Source organism: Acomys minous, assembly GCF_964271855.1.
Source record: "Acomys minous genome assembly, chromosome: 2".
NCBI classification, from domain to species: Eukaryota; Metazoa; Chordata; class Mammalia; order Rodentia; family Muridae; genus Acomys; species Acomys minous.
In genome coordinates, this window is record NC_140484.1 from 140,508,127 (window position 1) to 140,531,854 (window position 23,728).

General features: G+C 50.8%; 1 protein-coding gene across 11 annotated transcripts in view; it reads left to right on the forward strand.

Annotated features, from left to right (window-relative positions):
• AMPD3 (adenosine monophosphate deaminase 3) overlaps nucleotides 1–23,728 on the forward strand; it is a 46,160-nt gene that overhangs the window by 2,243 nt on the left and 20,189 nt on the right. For 5 of the 11 annotated variants that reach the window (XM_084768336.1, XM_084768327.1, XM_084768334.1 and 2 more), the window contains exons 2-4: nucleotides 7,707–7,932; nucleotides 20,413–20,617; nucleotides 22,514–22,673. In XM_084768336.1, coding sequence (XP_084624462.1) covers nucleotides 7,712–7,932; nucleotides 20,413–20,617; nucleotides 22,514–22,673 — 586 coding nt within the window. In that variant the 5' untranslated portion in view covers nucleotides 7,707–7,711. Of the gene's footprint in view, nucleotides 1–2,738; nucleotides 2,996–3,602; nucleotides 3,688–3,984; nucleotides 4,169–7,706; nucleotides 7,933–20,412; nucleotides 20,618–22,513; nucleotides 22,674–23,728 lie in introns of those variants that run through there. The other 6 variants (XM_084768332.1, XM_084768330.1, XM_084768329.1 and 3 more) reach the window with 5 other exon arrangements.

Below are 23,728 nucleotides of genomic sequence, written 5' to 3' on the forward strand. Positions count from 1 at the left end.
GGTACTGCTGCCAAGTATATTAACCTCCTATTTTCTCCACACACTGACCCGCAGCTCTAGGACAAGAGACAATGGCTCTGTCTTTTAGTACACGGTATGAGGAACTGGTGAGGGCACAGGCTGATGGCTGGGGTCGTGGATGAGCACAGTCACTAAGAAGTAGCAAGGACAGAGAGTGTGACTTTCCCTCATTCTAATCTGGCTTCACATTTAAACATGGCTTCTGTCTCCCCCCGTACCCAGGCAGGGACTTGGGAGAGCTCTGCCATGGGTTCTGGTAAATGCCAAATGAAAGGAGCCAGTGTCTGCAGGAGCCGTAGTCACATCCGTTTTCCGTGCTGGACTCTCTTGTGTCTGATCTCGTGACGCTGATGAAGAGCATGATGCTGACAGATAATACCTGCCAAACACACGTGCCGAGCTGGGGGTGAGCCTAAGCACTTCTCATGTGCTGCCGGATTAATCATGGCACCTCATGGCATTGCTATTTTTATTACTCTTCTTTTATAGGGAATAAAAGAGCCACGGAAAGTTTCATCATCTGCCCAAGGCCACATAAATAAGTGACGGAACAGGATTCAAAGCTGGATAGTCTGGCTTGAGTCCATGCTCCTAATCATACACGCAGCTGGCTGCTGAGATCACCATAGGGAGAATACCTCTGCTTAGACCATTCAGACATTTGCTGTCTTATGAACATCTATTCAACGTGTGTGTGTGTGTGTGTGTGTGTGTGTGTGTGTGTGTGTGTGTGTGTGCAGAGTGCCTTAGCACTGGGATATAATCACAAATGAGACAGGTGATAGGTGTGGAGGTGATATTTACCAAGTGCCCAACCCTTGTCACACACATCTCAGAGAGGAGACGGAAATGGCCCCTCTAGGCACGCCTGTGCCTTGCTTTTAGAGAGCAGAGGGGCCTGTTTCATCATGAGACCTAATTTGATTCCAGCCTTTGCTGCCGTGTAGGGGCAATTAAGTGATAAAAGCAAACACACCCTGGTCTCTGGAGTAGGAGATGCAAGACCCACGATCCTTGGGTCTTGCTGTCATAGGGCACCCTGAAATCCATTCAGGAGGGATGAGGAAGGAAGTGAGGATGCTGGGGAGGTGCTCTGTGGATAAAGTGCTTGATGCTCAATCATGAGAGCCTAAAACTCACATAGAAAGTAGGTATGCCAGTGCTCACCCCATAGCCACCTAAAACCCACATAAAAAGTGGGTGTCCGTGCTTACCCCATAACCCCAGCACCAGAAGGGTAGGACAGTCTGATCCTGGAAGCTTCAGCCAGGCTAGCTGAGCAGAGACCAGCTCAGTGAAAAGACCTTGTCCAGGAGGATAAGGTGGAGAGCAAGTGTGTGTGTGTGTGTGTGTGTGTGTGTGTGTGTGTGTGTGTGTGAGTATGGGGAGGAGGGGTGGGAAGCAGACATCAACCTCTGGCCTCCACATGTTCAGGTGAGCACACATGTACATGTGTACAACACATACACACACACACACACACACACACACACACACACACACACACAGGCTTTGAGCAGGGGATAAGCACTTCTCAGCTCAGTGAGGCATGTGGGCCACACGTAACAGCAATACGCCAGTCTTAATTAAGGTAAACAGTGAGGTCCTGCACGTTGCTGGTCCTCCTGAGACAGAGCTGCCCCCCCTGTTCATTTAGCTCTAAAGGACCCTTGGCCATTGTTCCACCGTTGTCATCAGAGCAGGGCTTCCTCACTGCCCTGTGAGGACCAGGTGGAGTTGGCCTCACACCCTTAGCTTGGCCCTCAGGATGGCAGCTTTCTCTGGATTGGAAACTGAAGACCATGGAAGGCGTTTCCCAGCTCTGATGCCACGAGATATTAATAGGTGTTTTTCCCCATGGTGGGATTGCCAGTGAAATGTGTTAAGTGGCTTTCTTTACTGCAGGGCTGGCTTGTCACGTGACTTATCTGCTAGTAGAAACTGTGTGGGAATCCCTATTAAGAGAACACTGTGTTCTCAGCTCGTCTTCCCTTTGGAATTCTACAGATGTACTTTGTTTAGGCTATCTAGAGTTTCATTAAAGGTGGAGAACAAGATTACCTGAATGTGTTGGGCTTAGAGACGAGGGCCCCTTCCCAAAATGCCAAGAGTGAGAATGATTTGTTCCACTTGTCTTTTGACAGAGCAACAAGTGTGTGTGTGTGTTCTCTCTCTCTCTCTCTCTCTCTCTCTCTCTCTCTCTCTCTGTGTGTGTGTGTGTGTGTGTGTGTGTGTGTGTGTGTGTGTGTGTCTGTCTGTCTGTCTGTCTGTCTGTCTGTCTGTCTGTCTGTCTGTGTCTCCAAAGGGCAGAGGTACATGGCGGGACTGAATGCAGATCCTCAGGAAGAGCAAGAAGCAGTCTTAGCTGCTGAACTTTTCCTTCCCCCATGCACTAAGCACATCGAATCATTTATTTATTTATTTAGTTAGTTAGTTAGTGAAAAAACATTGCCCTCCTTCCAGGTTGTGTGTCACTTGCTGTCTGTACTGTTTGTGGGACAGTGGTGTGGACAGGTGGATTGTAATCTCCCCGTTGCTGAAGCCCAGCAGCAGCGAGTCATGTGTCAGCTGGGTAGTCCTGAGCTGGGCTCACAGGCGTTACAGTGTGGGCACAGCAACAGCAAGGCACAACCTCTCGATTGGACATGAGGCGATGACTCAGGCCCAAGACAGGGTACAGCTAGCCTCCTGGTAAACAACTGACCTGTCCTTTCTGGACTCCTCTCCCCAGGATTTCAACAGCACCGTAGAAATAGCCATCTCACTCAGGGGAATTTCCTAGAGCCACACAGTTTGTCAAAGTCACTGGAAGGCTGTGTGTCTCTTCAGAGCCTCCCGGTGCTCCTAACAGCCTGGGGACAGGGCACACACAGAGCTCTGTGTTTGTGCTGTCCTCTGTGGGTCACTTAAGAAGGGACAGTCATAGAATCCAGTGTGCACTTTGGGAAGATACTGTGAGCAGTGACAAGAAGGGGTAAGGAGGCAAAGGCAGAGGCGGGGCGAGCTCGGGTGGGCCAGGTGAGGGGTGTGTCTGTCTGTGAGTGTGGTATGTGTACTTGCGAGTGTAGTCAAGTGTGTATTTGAAGGGAGTCTGGCAGAGCTTGTCAGGTTGGCCAGTGATGTGTGTGTGTGTTTCTTCTTCTTCTTCTTCTTCTTCTTCTTCTTCTTCTTCTTCTTCTTCTTCTTCTCCTTCCTCCTCCTCCTCCTCCTCTTTCTTTTTCTTCCTCCTTCTCCTCCTCCTCCCCCTTCTTTTTTGAGACAGGGTTTCTCTGTGTAGCCCTGGCTGTCCTGGAACTGGCCCTGTAGACCAGGCTGCCCTGGAACTCAGAGATCTGCCTGCCTGTGCCTCCCAAGTGCTGGCATTAAAGGCGTGTGCCAGCTCGATTCTTTTCGTGAAGAAAAGGAACAGTAGGATAAGACTTTCAGCCTCAGCCGGCAGCCCTGCTGCTGCCTGCTTCTGTCTTGGGGCTGCCCTTACTCTGGGCTCTGTTCTTCCCTGGCCAAGGAGGAAGCAGTTCATAGTTCTTTCCTCTTTTTTGAGGGGGAGGGGACGGAGGAGGTATTGCTGGGCTCTGGGTTCCCTGTTGACTTATAGGCTGCCTTCAGGAGGGTTGTTTTGCATGAGGGGACAGAGCATTGCCTGCCTAGGTGAATCCCCTTGATGAGGTGAGCCCTATTGTCCCATCGGTCCTAAAGTGGGGTTCATTCCGGAAGCAGCCAAGGTGATGCTATCACCATTCCCTGCTCGGCTTTCAGAGGAGCCCGGGCATTAGAGGGAGAGCAGCTTATCTTGTGCTGTTGCCCAGGAGGGCAGCGGTGCCGGCTGCTTGCATTTCTTCTGGTGAAGGCTGGGAGCAGGGCCAGGACGTGGTGATCCTACATCCATTTTGCCTTGGATAATCGGCATTACCTGAGGCCTTTAGGGCTTTTTGGAAATTTTCCATTTGCATTTCGTATTCGCAGGAGAATTTCCAGCCCAGACTTTTCCTGCTCACAGATATGCAAAGCAGAGACCTCCCACCCCAGCCGCAGCAGGGAGGACTCAGCTAGCTGCTCCTGCACTGACTCAGCTCCAGGCAGCACGGGCAGCACATCGCCCGCCCGTGCGTGGCATCCTCAGGACCATTTATGGAGACGACAGGCTCAGGTCTGTGACATGGGTTCTGCCCTGAGGTTCTGGCAGGAAGAGGGAACAGGTTTATTAGTGTAAGGGAGGATTTTGGTGGCTTTGGGCTTCCTTTCTGGAGGGGCCATGGTGCTGTGCAAAGTTGCTGTTTGTTGAAACTGGTGCCGGTTTAGCTCTTTCTAACACTGGGACAATTGTTGACTCTCTCATTAGAGGGTGTTGTGTGTAACAAGATAAGCTGTTATCGTTAGCTGACCGATGCTGGCACATTCACAGTTAAGCCTTACAAGCCTGCTGGCTTCAGTTGGCAAATGGTTGAGTGCCAGGCATGATGGGGCAGCTGGTACTGAACTCTACTTGGCATCTGCAGAGTGGGCTTTCGTTGGCAAGAGTGGCCTGGCAGGTGCTAGTGCTTTGAGAGGGGAGGAGGGCAGGGTGTCTGTCTAGGATGGCCAGAGGGCAGCTGATAGGCTGCAGGGTTCGAGGAGCTCTGAGGTCCATTTGCACGACAGGGACCTGATGAACGCCTGGACCAAAGTCCTTGCCAGGGATGTGGGGGCCACTCAGCTTAATCCTTCAGCCGGTTCATGCAAGCTTTGAGAAGAAAAGGGTCTCAGTGGGAGAAGAGACAATGTGTGTGTGTGTGTGTGTGTGTGTGTGTGAAAATGATCAAAGTGCATCACATGCATGTATGAAGCGACATAATGACACCTGTTATGTTATACAGTGAATGGAAGCTAATGAAAATTTAAAAGAGAAAGAGAAAAGGGTCCCACTGGAAAGTACGATTCTCTGATCCTGGAGTCTTCCGTGTGCCTGGTGGAGCTGGATGGAAGCTGAGGAATGATGCAGGGGTCTCCACCATCACTGCTCTCAGGCTCTGCTTAGCCAGGAGCCTGTATCAACTTCTCACGGGGGGGGGGGGGGGCAGTTTGAGGAAGGCAGGTGCAAGCCAAGGAAGAGGGGGAGGATCCCACATGATGAACAGGAAAGCAGTCCTTCAGAGACAGAGATGGTGGCCTGGGGTGTAAGAAGCCTCAGATGTAAGGGCTGTCCCCAATGCTCCTCCTAAGGGTGGCCAGAGTGCTGTGCGTGGCTCTGGTCATACGCTTGCGCTGGGTGGAAGGGGTGGCTTCCATTCTGGGGTAGGAGCCAGGCAGAGAGGGCTCAGTGGTACAAACCTGCCCGAGCCGGCATCTTCCTGTGTAGGCCAACAGCCAAATCCTGGAGGAAAACTTTTGACTTAATTTTCTCTTATTGGATCTTAAGTCCACCATTTTCTTTCTATTATCTTAAAAAACAAACTTCGCCAGGAGGTTAATCTCACACTTAATGTTGGCCAGTTAATCTAGGCCTCAGGAGGCAGAAGTGGGGGAGTCTTAGTGCATTGAAGATCAGCCTGGTCTACATAGCAAGCTCCAGGCCAGGCAGAGTTGTCCAGTGAAAAACTCCGTCTCAAAAAACAAAATGAAATTACAGTAACATTAATTATTAAACTAAGATATTCCAACTGGGCATAGCAACTTAAACATTAGAATCCTAGAACTTAGGAAGCTGACTGAGGCAGGAAGATGGCTGTGAATTTAAGGTCAGTTTGGACTACAGTGAATATCAGGTTAGTCTGGGCTATATAACAAAATTCTATCTTAAGCAAAAACACAAAACCAAAGCAACAGAACCAAAACAGTTACTCCTGCCACCTGGCCATTTTGAATGTGTAATACTCCCATGGCCTTGATCATAGGGGAGTGCATTTTTATAGCACTGTAATCAAAGCACAGCACAGCTTTGTGTATTAATTCTGTGTTTTTTTGTTTTTTCAAAACAGGGTTTCTCTGTGTAGCCCTGGTTGTCCTGAAACTCTCTCTGTAGACCAGGTTGGCCTACACTTCACAGAGATCTGTCCACTTCTGCCTCTTAAGTGCTGCCCAGCATGTATTAATTCTTTATTTACTATTATTTCACGTGCTTTAAAAAAACATGGCAGTACCGTTTTCCTATTGTTTGTTTCTTAGCAGTCTTTCTTAAGTGTGCATCTAATTTTAACGTTTGAAAAGTCTTTGTATAAACAATGCAGACAAATATCTCCACACTTTCCTTGGTTTAGATTATTTTCTTAGTGTTTTCAGGACCAGGGACCAGGCTTCTGGCTGATGTGCTGTCCCTAGCTGTTCCCTGCACCCACATGGTTGGGCGCTGAGGCGGCTTTTCTTCCCCCCTTCCCCCTCAGAGTGAGGGGCCCAGGACAGACGGGCAGGTCACTGAGGTGTGGGGGAGGGGAGAGTTGGTTTTGGAGTCAAGACCACAGCCATGGCTCTGACTGCCTTCACCAATCTGCTTCCTTCCTTCCTTCCTTCCTTCCTTCCTTCCTTCCTTCCTTCCTTCCTGTGTGTGTCATGGATTAGCCTCCCATGCCACAGAGGCCAGCGCACTGAGCCTCAGGCCCAGGAAATCTCTCAACCACCTGGAATTATGGCACTTACAATAAGTGGGCCTTAGAGGCCATTTGGACTGTCCCTTAATCTCACAGGTGAGAAAAATTTGAGGCTTAAGAGTGACTGAGCCAAGATGGCCTAATGAGCCCTGCCCTTGTAATTGCTTCCTGTCCTTGGCAGACAGCAGTAAGGCCCATCCTGCCTTCATCTAGCCTGGCTAACAAAACCACTGTGTCATGAAACAGACTTAAAGGAACTGGTAATAGGTGGGTGGGGAACCACACCCCCTCACCCCCACCCCACCGGCCCCACCCCCACCCCCACTCCTCAGCCTTGCTTCTCTCCTTTGGACTGTTGCCAAGGTGTATTCACCCAGTGCTTGTGGTCAGGACAGTGAGGAAGGAGGGAGGAAGGGAACCCAGGTGATTAGGAACCTGCCATGTAAAGAGGATAGGAAATGCCTTTTGAGGAAGTGCATTTTCAGCTGAGTAAAGAAGGTTACTGTTCAAAGCCTTTAATGTGTTTGCTGTGTCCTGTTAGATAGTTCTGGAAGGTGTGTGTGTGTGTGGGGGGGAACCTTGGGGTTGTGGTCTTAGAGCCCTTCTTGTCAGCACAAAGCCTCTTTTCTTGCATGAAGGGCGCTCCTGGATTTCCCAAGGCTCTCCTGTTCTCACATGAGGCTGAAGTTCACTGTTAGCCCTGCGTGTGGACCCCCCTTTCTCAGAGCAGCAGGCCTGGGCTGGGGGTGGTGGTGTTGGCCCCTGGCAGTCTGCAGAAGGGTTTTTCTGAACTCTCTCTTGACCCTCTCAATTTGGGAAGTGGTTAGGAGGGTGGGGTCGCCCATCTCCCGAGGTGGGAGAGACTGAGGGGCCCAGATGATCGGTCTGTCTTTCACTTCTGAGCATTTGCCGCTTGTGAAATGTGAGGCACCCTGTGCACTTCACGGCCAGTTACTTACGAAGCTAGTTGTGAAATCTCGTCTGCTGGCCTTGCTCTGGGTCTCCATCGCCGCAGCCACAGCTGACTGAGGACCAGGCCTCGGGTCAGGGCCTTCTGTTCCTCACCCTGGGGACTTAGGACATCCACAAAGCCAGGAAGCTCACATTTGTTCTTTTCTTTGTCAGCCGAGATGCCTCGCCAATTCCCCAAGTTGAACATGTCCGATTTGGACGAGCATGTCCGGCTGTTGGCGGAGAAGGTGTTCGCTAAAGTTCTTCGAGAAGAGGACAGTAAAGATGTCATGTCCCTGTTCACTGTCCCCGAGGACTGTCCCATCGGGCAGAAGGAAGCCAAGGAAAGGGAGCTACAGAAGGAGCTGGCGGAGCAGAAGTCTGTGGAGACAGCAAAGAGGTTTGTTCTCATGACCGGCTTTCATGTGTGTGGACTCGTGTGACCTGAGTTGGGACACTTGACTCACTAGGTATTTGTTGAAGGGTGCCTTGCTGCCTTGGCCTCCTTGAAAGGATTTTTTTAAAAACCCACTGTTGTGCTGTTTGTGTGTGTGTTTGTGCACGCTAATTCATGTGCATGCAAGTACGTGTGTGTGTGTGTGTGTGTGTGTGTGTGTGTGTGTGTGTGTGCGTGCATGTATGTGCTCCTGCAAGTGGAGGCCAGAAGTCAACCTCGGGTGTTGCTCCTCAGAAGTTGTCTACCTTGCTTTGTCTTGAAATATTTATTTTACTATAATTTTCAATTATATGTAGACACGCATGGGTATGTGTGGCTATGTGCATGTATGAGTACAGGTGCCTGAGGAGCCAGTCTGATTCTCTGGAACTATAGGCAGTTGTAAGCCTCTTAAAGGGGACGCGGGTCCTTTGGAAATTGCTGAGTCATTTCTTCAGCCCCAACATCTAGTGTGTGTGTGGTGTGTGTGTGTGTGTGTGTGTGTGTGTGTGTGTGTGTGTGTTGCAGTCAATACTTGAGAAGGCCATAAGAGGATATTGGCCTCCTTGGATCTAGAGTTACAGATGGCTGTGAACTGCTTGAGTCAAGCCCTCTGGAAGAGCAATGCAAGATTTTTAACTGTTAGACCAGCTTTCCAGCCCCCACCTCATTTTGGGGAAGTCTCTCACTGGGACCTGGGGCTCTCTGATTAAGTTAGACTGGCTGGCCAGTGAACTCCAGGAGACTGCCTGTCTCTGCCTCCCCTGTACTGGGATTATAAACACACCACACCAGGCCCAACTGTTTTCATGGGTCCTGGGACTTCATGATTGTGCAATGGGAACTTCACTGACTAAACCATCTCCTGGGCTCCCCTGCTGCGGTTGTGGCCATCACGCATCATTTGTACATAACACGTCCCTCTTTGGGAACTGGAGGACTGAGGTAAAACACCGGTTTTACTTGCCGTTATTGTTGGCATGCCTCACTGTTTGTCACAGAGCACTGCACTGTGACAGTGGATGTTACAACGATTATTATAGATAAAGTTTGTGCTCCGTGGAGCTTACACTGGGTGGGGACAAGAATGAAATAACTGTACAAATTAATAAAAGAATGACAAGTTACGATAAGGACTGGACTAGTTTGAGTCTAGCCAAAAGACAGAAACCACCCAAATACTGAAAATAGGATTTTAACGTGAGGACTTGGTTCCATGACTCATGGAGATCGGAGAAGACAAGTGAGGGAGAGCTTTTCCCAGAGATGACATGCAGGGGTGTGGTGGGGGCAGCCACCACCTCTAGGTGAGAGATAATAGAGTGATGTGCTAAGGCTGCCTCTGGGCCTGAGCTCACCTGGGAAGGCTAGACCAGGCAGCAGCTGCCTCCAGGGCCTAGGTGAAGGGCAGGACCCTGTCCCTAGCTTCACCCTTCCTGGGCCTTCTGGGCTCTCACAATCTGGTCCAGAAGGCCAATCTATCCTGCGGTTGGCCCAATGCAGTTCAGAAGCCAGCTGACACCCCAGAAAAGAGAGGAGGGGGTATAGACTGGACCGAGGACAAAGGGCTCAAGCTCAGCGCAGGTGCTCTGATGTGGGTGAATAAGGAAGGTGGGCTGGGGGAGGGGCGGGTGAGAATGAGACTGACAGTGCGCTGTTTAAAAATGGGGTGGCCGAGTGTGGTTTCAGTCGATGCTTCAAGGCTGGCTGTGGGCTCGGCCATGTGGCAGCCTGACAGGGAGACAAGTAGATCAGAGCCATGGCTCCTGACACCTTCAAGGCTGCCCCATGCAGTCAGAGGAAATAGTCCGCTGCCCTGTGGCTGGAGGTGAGCAGGGACCCACCAGGCTTGCCATGGACCTCAGGGAAGAGCAACGGGGCCGGGGAAGTTCTCATGCGCTCACGTCTACTTTTCCTGGGCAAGAAGAATTAAAGAGGAATAAAGCTTGCCGGGAGACTCTAGCAGGGCTGTTAGTGGGGCCCCCGTGTGTCCTGCACCCTGCAGACTTTAGCATCTAAGAAAGCCTCGGAACCAAGAACTCTCAACACTACTCTGGGACAGACCTCTCACAAGGTCTGCATTTTACTTTTTACTTTTTTCTTTCATTCGTTTGTTTTGTTTTGTTTTGTTTTGTTGAGGCAGGGTCTCCCTCGCTGGCTGTGAACTCTTGATCCTCTTGCCTCTACCTCCTAAGTTCTGGTGTTACAGGCACACGCCACCATACCTCTTTTCTGTGGTGCTGAGGAGGGAACCCAGGGCTTTTTGTGTGTGAGATGAGCCTTCTATGGGCTGAGTCTGAGCCATACCCCTCACCCAGGGGCCCTCTCTTTAAGCCTCACCTTCCTTTTTCTCAGCAGGATAGGACTTTGGCATTTCCTTGGGTGGGTGAAGTTGATACTTGTATAAAAAGGCAGGGGCAGAGCCTGGCCATCTGTAAAGTCAGTTTCTGCTTTTCTCCCATGTGCCTTGTACCCTTGAAGGCCCCTGAGTGCCATCCTGTGTTTGGAGGTAGATGGCCATGCTCACCCCAGGAAGTACAACGGAGTCAGACTATGACCCCCTTGTCTACACCGCCCTGGCATAACAAGGGCTGGCCTCAGGGGCTGACTGCTCTGCAGGGCCTTGTGTGTGCTGTGAATAGGGTCTTCTGGGCCTTCATAATGAAAGCAGGAGTTCCTGGCATTGGTATTACCAGGAATAAAAAAAAAAGTGTCTGAGGCCAGTTTCCATAGACATCTGCAGAGGGGGCCTGTGCTTTCCCACCAGAGCCCAGGCCCAGGGCAAAATGGAAGCTTTGTTATGCTCTATCCAAAAGGCACTCCACGGTCTCCAGAGAGTCGGCTGCAAACGCCCTAGAAATGCACTCTCTCTTTCCGCTGGGTGGAAGTCTCCCGGTTTGTATCCATTTGACTCCCTGCCCTAGAGACTGTGTCTGCCTCTCACTGCCTTGCCAGGGTCCAGCCTAGGCCTTGGCCACATTGGAGATCCGTGGGTGTCAGCAGAGGAAAGGCATCCCGCCTCTGCATTACCTTCATTACTACCATGCCCAGGACAGCTGGGTTCTGCCACTCTGTGACTTTGGGCAAACTAAGAAACTTCTCTCGGGGCCCCAACTTCTTCCTCGTCTGAAAAGTGGGGTTGGTAGTGGTCATGGGGCATGGAAGAATGAATGAATTAGCATATGTAAAAGGCTTAGGGCTTGCCTGGGTCATAGTTCCCCACGGCAGGTGTTGGCACCTGGCTTCCTGCTATGGAGATGGGCAGCAATAGCACCCGCTGCTGTTGCAGGCTGGTGGTGAGCCAAGTCCTTGGCCTCCGAGTTTGCATTCCTTTCTTCCTCCCCGTATTAACCCCAGAGTAGGTGCCCTCGGTGTCTCAACTTGGCTGACTAAGCAAGCAGAGCTCTTGGGAGTTGAGTCAACTTGCACGGGGCCACAGGAAGTGACAGGGCATGTCCTGTGAGCCCACACTTTACCTGGGACACTCTCCCGCCCTCTGGAGTGACACCTGATGCTGCTCCCTGGTGCTGCATTTGAGTGACATATGGAGAAAAGCCAGCCATAGTGTCATTTCTGAAAGACACCTGGCCCCTTGACTGTGGGTCAGCTATCTCAGGGGCCCCTGGGGCTGAATCCACTCACACGAGAGGTCCTTCTTTTTACTTCCCTGCTCAGTGGAGGTGCCTTTATGTAGCCATCCAGGTACCTCCGCCATCTCCAGGGAAGGCACCTTCCCAGCTCCTTGTCCATCAGTGATTCCTCCTGATGTCCTGGGATAAGTGGTGACAAGGATCCTCGGGACACAGGCCTGAAAGCGGCAGCAGGTCTCCAGATCCCCAGCCTATGGGTCTGTTTGCCACTGTGACACCAAATGGGGCTTCTACTTTGGGACACACCCTGGCCCCACACTCCAGCTGCTCTGAATACCCGTGGTGCTTGCAGAAGGCTCTTCTTATGACACCATGCCTGCCTTCTCTTATTTAGACAAGACAAAACACCCACAGCTCTTTCTACATCGAAGATGGAGGCACAAGCCGGAAGCTGAGCTGTGAGCAAGAAAGATGAGCTTCTGCCACTTGGCAGTCTGCCAGCTCCTGGAACAGGGCAGGGTTCAGACACAGCCCTGGGGGCTGCTAACTTTGTGGGTCAGGCTCAGATCTGCAGCCAGCTGGACCACTCATTGAAGCTGGCTGCCTCTGACAGCAGCTAGGTTTCTGCTAGGACTCAGCAGGTGGGGGGAGGGGTGGGGGAGGGTCTGAAGGGGCGGGGGAAGGGCTGCCTAGGAAAGTATCCTTTGGAGGCAAGCCCAGACTGGAGAGCTCTGGGGTTGCCAGAGGGTCTTGTGTTCTCTTTGAGGCTGACGTGTGTTTCCTTGGGTCTTGTGTTCGTTTCCTCACATGTCTATACGACACAGCTTACAGAAAGCAGTAGAAAAAAACAGAACTACTAAACACACAGGTTTTTTTTCCTCAAGGGAAGAAAATGACTGACGCTGTTCTGTTCACCCAGAAGGCTGGAGTGGATGCTGTCTAACAGCCTAGTGGCCTTTTTGCTATTCTATGGAGCCAGCCTTCACCTGAATCTCCCTAAACACTGAGCATTGCTTAGGCTGGTATCCTGAGTGTTGTCTGTCTCTCGGGGAGTAGAGCGCATCCTTATGAAAGAGGCCCCATGTGCTTGGCACTCTCAACAAATAGAACCCACCTCTATGTTTATTACAAAGTATCTCTCCCTAGGCCTTTATCTTGAACACTGTTTATCAGTCAATAGAACTCCTTGTTTTTGTTTTTGTTTCGTTTTGTTTTTCAAGACAGGGTTTCTCTGTGTAGCCTTGGCTGTCCTGGACTTGCTTTGTAGACCAAGCTGGCCTTGAACTCACAGAGATCCACCTGCCTCTGCCACCCAGAGAGCTGGGATTACAGGCGTGCGCCACCAGGCCCAGGCAGAACTCATTCTTAAGCTAAAGGTCACAGGTGCTTTTGCCATAGAGATGCAGGAGAGTTCCAATGTTCCAATCCATGAACTTTTGCTGGGATAATTGTCACGTGGAGACTTTATTCTAAATTTCACTGTGTTTAAACGTGTAAGAACAATACACTGCTTGGTCGGAGCCTGGAAGTTTTTGACCCAGCACTGGCTAAAGTGCTGACCTGGGTTCACTCTTTACCTTATCTGACCCCGACACTTGCAGAGTTCACCTCCTACAAACCCGTGTGTGGGAACTCAGCCAACTGTGAGGCCAAGGCGGGAAATTTCCTGAGCAACGCGTGTGCTTGTGAGAGTGCCGTCATCTCCCCAGTTCTGTTTCTGCCTTCCCTACTTCTTCTTTTTTTTTTTTTTTTTTTTTTTTTTGCAGCTGTACTGAGATCACTCTCGCGCCATATCGTGGGTATAAGTCACTGGGTTTTAGTGTATTTACTCCTATGTCTCCAGTATCATGATCAATTTGAGAATATATTATTATTTTAAATTTTAAATTTAGTTAACTAACTTTGTTTATTTGAGACAGGGCTTTGCTCTGTATCCCTCACTGGTCTGGTACTGATTATACAGCCCAGGCTGACTTCAAACTCATAAACATCCTTCTACCTCAGCCTGCCTCAGCCTCCCCTTGCTGGGATTATGGGTACACACAAGAAAGTCTACATACATATGTATGTACGTAATCATGTAATATATATGAGACTAAATCACGTATGTCTGTGACACATATCACATATGTATATGCATATGAAAGAGGGAGAGAGTGTTTTGCTATGACACTGATACTGGCTTTGAGCTCAAGATTCTCCTGTCTCAGCCTTTTAAGCACTGGGATTACAGGTCCGTACCACCACGCCCAGGCTTTGAATTTTGTCATCATTCCCAGAAGAAAGAAGCCTGCTGCTCTTTACCTGTCACCTCTTCTATCCTCCCACCTCTTCTCTTGTCTCCTTATTTTAGGACATGTTCTTAGAAGCATGTATATCCTGCTTTTCAGTACCATGGCAGATTTGAACCAGAAAATTGGGAATTTTATTCTGGTGGCCTAATCTTGCCTCCTGGTTTGTAGCGTGAACATGATCAAAGGACGGGAGAATTAAGTGAGCCAGCAGGCACCCCTCATAGCCGGGCGTGCGCTGGCAGCATCTCTCTGCGTTCACTATTGTTTTGTTTGACAGTCAGCACTGAGGGAGGAGACAGCGATTATGAAGCCTAGAAGCCTAGGGACAAACTGTCTCTAAGATCGTGACTGAACAACATGAAGATGGCCTGAGTCATCTAGAAAGAATTTCAAAAATTGTCCTGTGTGTCCTGACCAAGAGCCCAGGATTTAGGGATTTCATTGGAGGATGCCTTCTACGGTTACTTTTAAATAGTCAGGATATAAAGGGGATAGACTTGGGGAAGGATTTGGCTATTTAGAACAGCTGCCTTCCTGAGAAGTCTTTTGAGTAAAATTGATAAATGCATACATGTTATGAATTGAGCACAGTTTAGCTGAAGTCCCATAAAATTATTTTGCTTTATGAAGCTTACTAAATCAGAGGGCATGATTTTTTTTTTAAAGTTTCATAGTTATTGATAAAGCTTTATCAAAGGCATCCAATTCATCTGCTTTTACAATGAAGGGTAGAGATTGTAACATTTAATATAAAAGGCAACAAGCAGGGGCTGGGGGTGGTGCCATTTTTAAGGGCCACTGTGAAAGCATAGGGTCCTGAGTTCGATCCTTAGCACCTACATAAAGAAGCTGGGTATGTCGCTGGGGGTGGGGCACGCACCTTTAATCCCAGTACTTGGGAGGCAGAGGTAGGCGGATCTCCGTGAGTTGCAGGTCCAGGACAACCAAGGCTACACAGAGAAACCCTGTCTCAACTCCCCCTCCCCCGCAAATAAAAAGAAGCTGGGCATGGTTGCGTGCACCTACAATTGCAGCTCTGCAAAGGTGGAGGCAGGGGGATCCCTGGCTTTGCTGGCCAGCCAGTCTAGCAGAAGTGGTAGCTCCAAGCTCAGTGGGAGACCCTGTCTCAAAAACCAAGGTGGAGAGACCCATTAAGGAGGACAACTGATGTTGCCCTCTGGCCTCCACATGCACATACACATACATGTGCATACCTACCTCACACGTGTGCACACACACGAACATGCATATAATAAATAAATAAATAAATATGTTTCACTCTGACCACTGGGCTCTTTTGGGAGGAGAGACAGCTGGGAAGGGCTAGGGAAAGTGTGATGAGGCCACGGGCATAGCATTGAGGCAAATGGGGTTTGTTCTTGGTCAGTCTGGGATAGAAGGACAAACCACACAAGCAAGACAGACAGAGAAGGAGGGGCAGCGAGTCTCTACACCTGATAGGCTCCTGGGTGTGGGGAAGCCATACTCTCCTAGTCAGGCTGCTGCCACCTGGATGTCACCTGGAGTGAGTGTCCATGGGGTGAGTGGCCTCCACCCTGTGTTCCCCACACGTTGTCTGGAGACAATTAGGGAGTTCAGCACACAGCATGCCCCATTGCCAGCTCCTTCCGTGTTTTCCTCTGCACACACACTGGGACGCCTGGCATCAGACACACAGCGTGTGCCATCTCTTTAGCTGCCTCCTTCCTTACACGGGGTGGGGTGGGTGGGGTTGGAGGCAGTCCCATTTCCATGTGGAACAGTTCAGTGACCAGCTGAGCCTACGCAAGTGGAGAAATTTGTCCCCCTCAGTGTCGTGCGGAGTGCATGGCTAGCCAGTCTTTGCTGGCTGCTGCCTTCTGACTTTAGAGTCTTGCTTCTTACCCAGAGGTAGAGGATGGATGGATGAACAAGCGTGCTGCAGGTTGAGTCCAACAAAGTCTGCCGTTCTAAAAGCCTCCCTCCTTTCCCTCTGTCCCTGCTGCTCTATTGTCCCCACGCCCAATCTGGATTAGGTGTCTCCTCTGGGATCCCAAAATACCCCATGACACGACCACATTACACATCAAGCATCTGCCCCACTTTCCGGGCCTATCCCTGTGATCCTGGTGAGCCCACGGAACCTGGAGTTATGTTTGATGTACCTGCCACTGCCCAGAGCCTGGCCTTCAGCTTTGTGAAGTGGCCCCTTGCGTCACTGTGCGTTCCTGAGAGTTTGGTGAGAGGGTTGCATTGGTGCCCCTGCCTGGCCAGCTGGCCTTGGGCCGATGCACCAGGGTGGAGGCTTCAGAAGGCTCTGAGAAGACCCTCCATGCAGAGTTCTGGCCTTGGGTCTAAGATGAGAATCAGATATCACAAGAAGGCGTTGGGGGAAAGGGCAGAGTGGGGTGGGGCCGTGATGAATGGCAGGGGTGGCAAAGGGCCATAGCACAGGTGGGGCCACTGGGCAGACACAAGGAGGGGACATACTGGGTTATCTTATTGTCTAGCCCCGAGAGCCTAGCCAGCCAGAAGCTCCCTGCGGCCCCACAAGGGTCATGCACCTTAGGGCGGCTGATGAAGTTATTCCCAAGCCCAACCCCCAGGCTTGGTATGGAATCCGTGCCCTTGCAGCAGCACAACCCTGCCAGCTGCTTGGCAAGCAAGGTATTTCTGCCGGGTGGCTGGAGGAAGGAAGGAGGCAGGCCGGCTGTGCTGGAGGGAGCTGGCTAGCCCTGGTGCTCTAGAGGTTAGCACAAGGCGCGACAGGTGCGGCTGTGGACAGAAAGTTGAGTCCCTGGTGACAAACTGCTTTATATTAGTGGCAACAGGTCACACTTTGTTCGGCCCTGTGAGTGTTTGTATATCTCGCACTGGCCTGGCCAGGAACAGGTGTTCGGTAAATGTTTGCTGAATGACTAATTGAATGTTGATGCCCTACTGAGGTACGTGAAGAGCCCTGGCATTGAGCTGTCGGCTAGGCTGTTTAGACAGGGCTGAGCACCAGTGATCCCCTGGTTCTCTAACTCTGCTGAAGCTTTCGGTAATTCTGTGTGCCTTATTATTATGACACATGTAGGGCTCATATAGCCTTGAAGGGAGAGGGGCCTGTCTGTGGGTATGGTGTGTGTGCACACACCCACGTGCACACATGCTGTGTGCATACTAGTATATTAGTCACCACTGGTCCGTTGTAGGCAGAATTAATTAATTAATCAATTTTTTTCTTTTTTTTGGTATGTATACTAAGTATGTGTGTGTACTAGTGTATACGTGTGTGTGTGTGTGTGTGTGTGTGTGTGTGTGTGTGTGTGTGTGTATACTGGTCTGTGATCCATGTATGAGGGTTCTGGGATCTGAACTCAGATCTTAATGTTTATATGCCAAGGACTTTTTCCACTGGTCCATCTCTCCTCACCCCACAGGCAGAATTTTTTAAATGTGTCTTCCAAGATGTCACTGTCTGGCCTCCAGACTCAGTGGCTATAAGCTGCCCTGTGATTATGCTGACCTTAAGCTTAGGGAGGCTGTCAGTGGACCACACCTAATTACAAAGGCTTTACAGCAGTGCTTTCCCAGGCTAAGCACGGACAGGGATGCCTGGGAACACAGAACACACAGGGTTTTCCTGACTGAAGACAGAGGTCTGGCCTACTGTCTGTAGGGACTGAAGTGATCTCTGGCTAAGTTACCAAGACACTGGGGGGACTCAGTCTTAACTGCCATGTGACCTGACTAATCTTTTTGTTATTGTTGTTGTTGTTGTTTTTGTTTTGATTTGTTTTTCAAGACAAGGTTTCTCTGTGTAGCCTTGGCTGTCCTGGACTTACTTTGTCCAGGCTGGCCTTGAACTCACAGTGATCCACTTGCCTCTACCTCCTGAGTGCTGGAATTAAAGGTGTGCGCCACCATGCCCAGCTGACCTGACTAATCTTGAAAGTGAATTCTTTCCAGAGAGCCCAGGGTAACCCTTGGGTGGCCTAGCTCGGGGCCCTGCCAATCCCAGATGAACTTGTCACCTGCAGAACTGGGGAGTCACAGATGGGCATGGATTCAAGATGTCAACTCTGTGGCGATTTGGCATGCAGCAGTGGACATCAGCATTTCTCCTTCCCCGGTGACAGCTCAGTGATGAGCTGATGGTGATTCCCCCACCCTTCCTCCAAGGTGACAGCCACCTTAGGAGGTGGCCAGGCATTTTAAACCCAACCCTGGGCCTGAGAGCTCTCAGCCTGTAGATGTTTTTGTATCACAGTCTCATGCAGCCCAAGCTGTCTTTGAGTTCCATGAATAGCAAACATGACCTTGAATTCCGATCCTTCTAACTTTACCTGCTGGCGATTGCAGGTGTGCGTGTCACCCGGCCTGATGTATATGGTACAGGGGAGCACATGGGAGCTTTGATGAATTCTAGGCAAGCCCTCTACCAACTGAGCCACATCTTCACCGTGGGTGACAGTCTGGCTGGAGCCGCAGTGAGCAAGGGCAAGAAGGAGGGTTCTTTGGGTACCAGCCAATGGGAATGGCCTTCCTCAGTGGGACAGATGTGGTTGTTCCTACTGGGGCATTCATAGAGAAGCCTGGCAGGCTCTTGACTTAGGCAGTCTTCAGAGTTTTGCCTGCATTTTTTTGTTTGTTTGTTTTTACCCATTTGACTTGTTGCTCCCCTGAGCAGTTTGCCCACTGCTTCTCCTTGGTTGGACCAGACTCCCAGGCTGGACTGAGGGGTAGAGGGTGGTGCTGGTGAATGATGGCACAGTAATCGACAGGCGCAAATGTGACACAGAAACCGGGATGAGCTAGGCAGAGTCAAGATGTCCAAAAGACGCCTTACCGGGAGCCCTGTGCCCAGGGTGACTCTAACACTGACAGACTGCCTGGATCACTCCGGCATCTGTGTTTCTAGGGGCAGGATGTTGGCTCAGCTCCAGGTGAAGGACAGCAGGCCAAGGGAAACCTGAGGCGGGATTTCCTGGGGTTCTGTTTCCTGAAGCAGCCCTGGTCCATCAATCAGGCAAGCCCCTGGGGAGGCACCTCCTGAGAAAGAGCCCGTCCCAGGTGTAAACACCTTGTTTCAGGGAGGTGAAAACACCAGTCCTGAGGGCAGACAAGTCAGAACCAGAGAGGCCTGTGGCAAGCAAGTGAGGTGAACGGGGTTCTGGAAGGTTGACCAGGGAGGAGACCTGGACTGTGCCAGCAGGAAGCTGGCAGCCCCTTGGTGAGCATGAGGCTTAACTGGGGATGGACTGATTTTCCTATACCCAGTGTCACCAGGGATGTCTTAGCTACATTTCTATTGCTGTGAAGAGACAGCATTGGCCAAGACAACGTGTGGAAGAAAGCATTTAGTTTGGGGCTGCTTACAGTTTAGCGGGTGAGTCCAGATGTACTGGTGACATCATCTCGGTGTACTGATGACATCATCCCAGTGCTGAGTAACTTCCTTCCTGGGGATTGCGAAACTTGGAGTGATGTCAATCGGGTCGTTTTTATTTTGTTAACAAGGGAAGCCAAGCCATCACAAACAGACTTACAAGTAATCATGAACTTGCAGCATTTTCAACCAGCCTTGTGATTTGTCTTTCTGTACCAGAACAAGTCCAGGGTCCAGGCCTCACACAGGACAGCCCCTCTCCTATAGCAGAAGTGTGTGCAGATCCATGCCAACTCCAGCTGCTGCCAGGATGGCAGGTGTCAAGCTTGAGGAAGGAGAAACTTGTTAATGGCTGGAGAAAGCAACTGCCTCGCTGTGTGATTTTATGTAAAAGCCTCTTCTGTCCCTTGGCCCTAACCAAAGAGGTTGACAAAGTCGTCACACCCATCCTACCCGGTCCCTGTGCCCAGATTTGTGTCCAAACTACAATGTTGTGTCTTTGTGTCCCTGTCCACAAGCTTCTGAAGACTTTGTTTGTCAGGGCTTAGAGTTTGGTTTACTTGAAGAGAGTCTGCTGTCCACACCCTGGGGGATGCCTCTCTGACTCAGTGTCACCCTCTCGTCTTTGCTCTGTGGTATTGGAGCCCCTGGCCGTGTGGTCTGTGTTTGTCTGTCTTTGGCCTGTTGCATTGACCTAGCGCCATGTGCCATGGGCCATACAGACTCCACCCTCCGCAGTGAGGTGTGGCCATAGATAGGTGCAGTGTCTGGAGGGCTAAGAGCGGGAAGTTATAAGCAAGGTGAAGTGTGTGTGTATGTGCATTTGTGTAGTTGTGGGAACAGGTGAAGAAGCCAGAGGTCGACGTCGTCCTCTATTGCTCTCTGCCTTATTTTTTGGGGGACAGTCTCTTCACTGAACCAGAAGCTCTCTGTTTCAGCTCCACGGACTAACCAGAGAGGCCCAGGGTCCACTCGTGCTGGGGTTACTGGCGCCCACAGTGGTGTCCAGTTGCTGTGTGATTGCTGCGGTTCTGAACCCGGGTTCTCACATTTGTGCAGCAAGTGCTCTATCACTGAGCCGTCTCCCAGCCGTCTAGAAGCTTCCTAGTGGTACCCAGCACCAGCGGTTGATAACAGCGGAATCTCCTGCCTCCGGCCTTCCTGTTAGCAGCTGACGTCGTTCCTGTCCCTTGTCCTTGCCTCTTAGAAAGAAGAGTTTCAAGATGATCCGGTCGCAGTCTCTGTCGCTGCAGATGCCAACACAACCAGACTGGAAGGGCCCTCCAACTGTCAGTCCTGCCATGTCTCCTGCAAGCCCTCTGGTCCCTGGAGCCACTTCCAAGCCTGGGCCAGTACCCTATGCCATGCCTGAATATCAGCGGGTCACCATCAGTGGAGATTACTGTGCCGGGGTAAGGTCCCAGCCACCCTTGAAGCCTGGCCCAGTGTGTGTGTGTGTGTGTGTGTGTGTGTGTGTGTTGTGGTGGTGGAAAGAGGGCCCGGGGATGTGTGGAGAAGGGAGGCCCTAGTGGAGACTCGGGGAATGTGGGCATGTCTAGGGAGCTGCCCCATCCTGGTGGGCAAGACCAAGGACTTCAGGGTGGCTTATTATGGCTGTGCCCAGTTGGTTCTGTGTGTTCCTCAGCCTAGAAATCTGCTCTCTGAGAAGGGTGCCAACTGAACCTACCAACATTCCCAGCATGCAGTGGAAACTATGATGGTACAGACTTGTGTAAAGTTAGCTCTTACACACTTGGGTCAGCATCTTTAAATACAGGCTAGAAATCCCTCAGCCGGTAAGAGAGGCTCTTGATGAGAAAACGAACAAGCCTTTCCCATTGAACAGTTCCCTTAGAGATGACGCTATATTAGTTTATGATGCCATTCTATGGTCCTTCTTTATGAGTGCATAGTATTCCATTGTGTGGTTGTACCGCATGCACTTTGACTTCTTGGGAATAGGAATTTAGATGGGAACTAATGCAGGCTTTTGTTGTTGTTATGTTGTTGTTGTTGTTGTTGTTTTGTTTTGTTTTCTGGCCAGGCAGGCCAATTCCTGGCTTCAGCTTTAGCCTCTTGACTGCCTCACGCATGTGAGCAGAAAAACAGACTAGGACGATAGAAGAAGTGGGCTGAATGCATGCTCAGCGGAGCGTATGAGCTCGCCGCCTTACCGCCCTTTTTCCTTCCTTGTTCCTACCCTCCTGTGTGCATATCCTGAGGCAGCCAGGAGAAATGTGAATATCAGAGCCTTGGAAAGCAGGTGCACAGAATCCGGGAGGCTCATAATATTTCAGCGAAACCAATGACGCTGTGAAGCCAGGGAGGAAAAATCCCAGGCCTAGCCTTCCTCACTGTGTGCTCCTCTGGCCTCCTCACTTCCCTCAGGTGTCCCCTCTCTCTTGTCCTGCTTGTCCGTCTGCATCTCATTAAGCACAGCCAGACTTCTGTGACACTCGTTCTCACTGAGTGACTAGGATGAAGGTCCCCAGAGATAGGACACATTTCTGAGTGTGAAATCTATGGAAACATCCAGTGCTTAACATGTGACTAAGAGCCACACTGACCTCATGAGCCGGAAGATGATTGACAGCTAGGGGGTGGGAGAGCGGCAGCCTGAGAACGTGGGTGCTTTGCTTTTAGCATCTGGGGACCCATGGATTTTCTCAAATGAAAGCAATGGTGGTTATCCTTACCAGGGACAGGATCCAGGCTCTGGGTGCTGGATGCAGCTGCAGGCCTCTGGTTCAGTCAGCATCCTTGGGGGCCAGTCTGGGGTGTGCAGGCTGCGTACCCATCTTTCTTCTAGCAACCCTGTCTATCCTCCTGTATCTCCTGTGTCCGGGTCCACAAGACCTCTTGCAGGCTTTGGGACTTGCTAGAAGGGTGCTCAAGATGCAGGAGCTGGCTGTACCCACAGCCTCCATTTATTACAGAAAGGACATAGAGCAAGTCAGCCACGGGGAGGTCCACACAGCGTGAGGTCTACGGGATACTAGGATAGGTCTCTCCCGGTGAGGAACCAACACCTCGTGTCCATCAGGGATGCTCAAAGAGACGCCTTGGTTTTGCTCCTACATCTGTATAGTGCATTCCCGACTCCAGACTCCTGGAAGGAACTCGGGTACCCAGCATAAATCACAGTGCTTGTGTAAACAGATCACACATAACGAGCCTCTCTTGCCAGTCTGATGGGAAATGTCCTGAAAGCCCGGTTCACGGAGGGGCCAGGCTTGCACAGGTTCTCTCCCAACACTGCTGCCTTGGGCTTGCGGGCAGACCTTTTCTTGCATGCTTCCTTGCTGCAGATCACTGTGGAAGACTACGAACAGGCTGCCAAGAGCCTGGCCAAGGCCCTCAAGATCCGGGAGAAGTACGCACGGCTTGCCTACCACCGCTTCCCGCGCACCACGGCGCAGTGCCTGGCTCCTCAGGGAGAGAGTGTACCTTTGGAAGAAGGCCTTCCAGGTATGGAGTCTTGGGAGCAAGTGAGCCTGACTCAAGAGTTGCTTGGTACTTTCTGCTCCCTGAATACACACACACACACACACACACACACACACACACTCACACACATACACACACACACTCACACTCACACACACATACACACACACACACTCACACACACATACACACACAAATACACACACACACACACACACACACACACACACACACACACACACACACACATATTATTTTTTCCCCACCAGTGGTGCTTTTTGAACCAGGGCTCCTGGTATATTGGGTCCCATCCCACACTGAGCCCATGTGCCCTGGGCAGAGAATGCAAAGCACACTTGCATGCGTATCTGGATTGTGCCAGTCTCTTGGACCTTGAACAAACTGCTTTTCTAAATTCTAGCTTTTTGGTCTGAAAAATGAGAATGCCAGCAATCACTCCCTGCCCCCCTGGTTGAGATGACGTGAATGTGTGTGGAGTTCTTAGTACAGATCTGGCATCTGGAGTGTTGCATAAATGGCAGCCATATTTATTCTGCCAAGATCAGGGGAGGGAGATGAGGAACAGTAGGGGGTCTTCCCAACATAGTGAGGGATCTAGGAGCAGCGGAGGCTGGAAATGAAGTCACTAAAACAAGGGTTATGGGGACCTTCACCCTTGAAACCCAGGGGTGGAGACTAGATCAGGGCCTGAGGGTCATATCCAGGCCAGTACCCTGGCTGTTTTGGGGTAATGGGTGCTAGGTTGTCCCTGGTTTTCAGTCCAGTTCTGTGTTGAGCATCCCTTTATCACCAAGGAGGGGCCTCTGTAGATCTCAGCCTTCCCAAGGCTATTTCCCCATGTGCCCGAGGGACAGGACCCTATGGGCAGGGGCCAGGCAGCAATGATTATCAGATGCTTGTGTGCTTTAAAATATGGCAGAAGACCCTTATGTCCTGGGCATGAGTGTGGTAAGGCGATGCAGTCTATGGGTGGGTGGGCTGTGGCATCACATAGGCCTTTTCAGCTCTCTGCCCCTGACGCAACGCTAGCACTATCTAGAGACTTCCGAGACTTG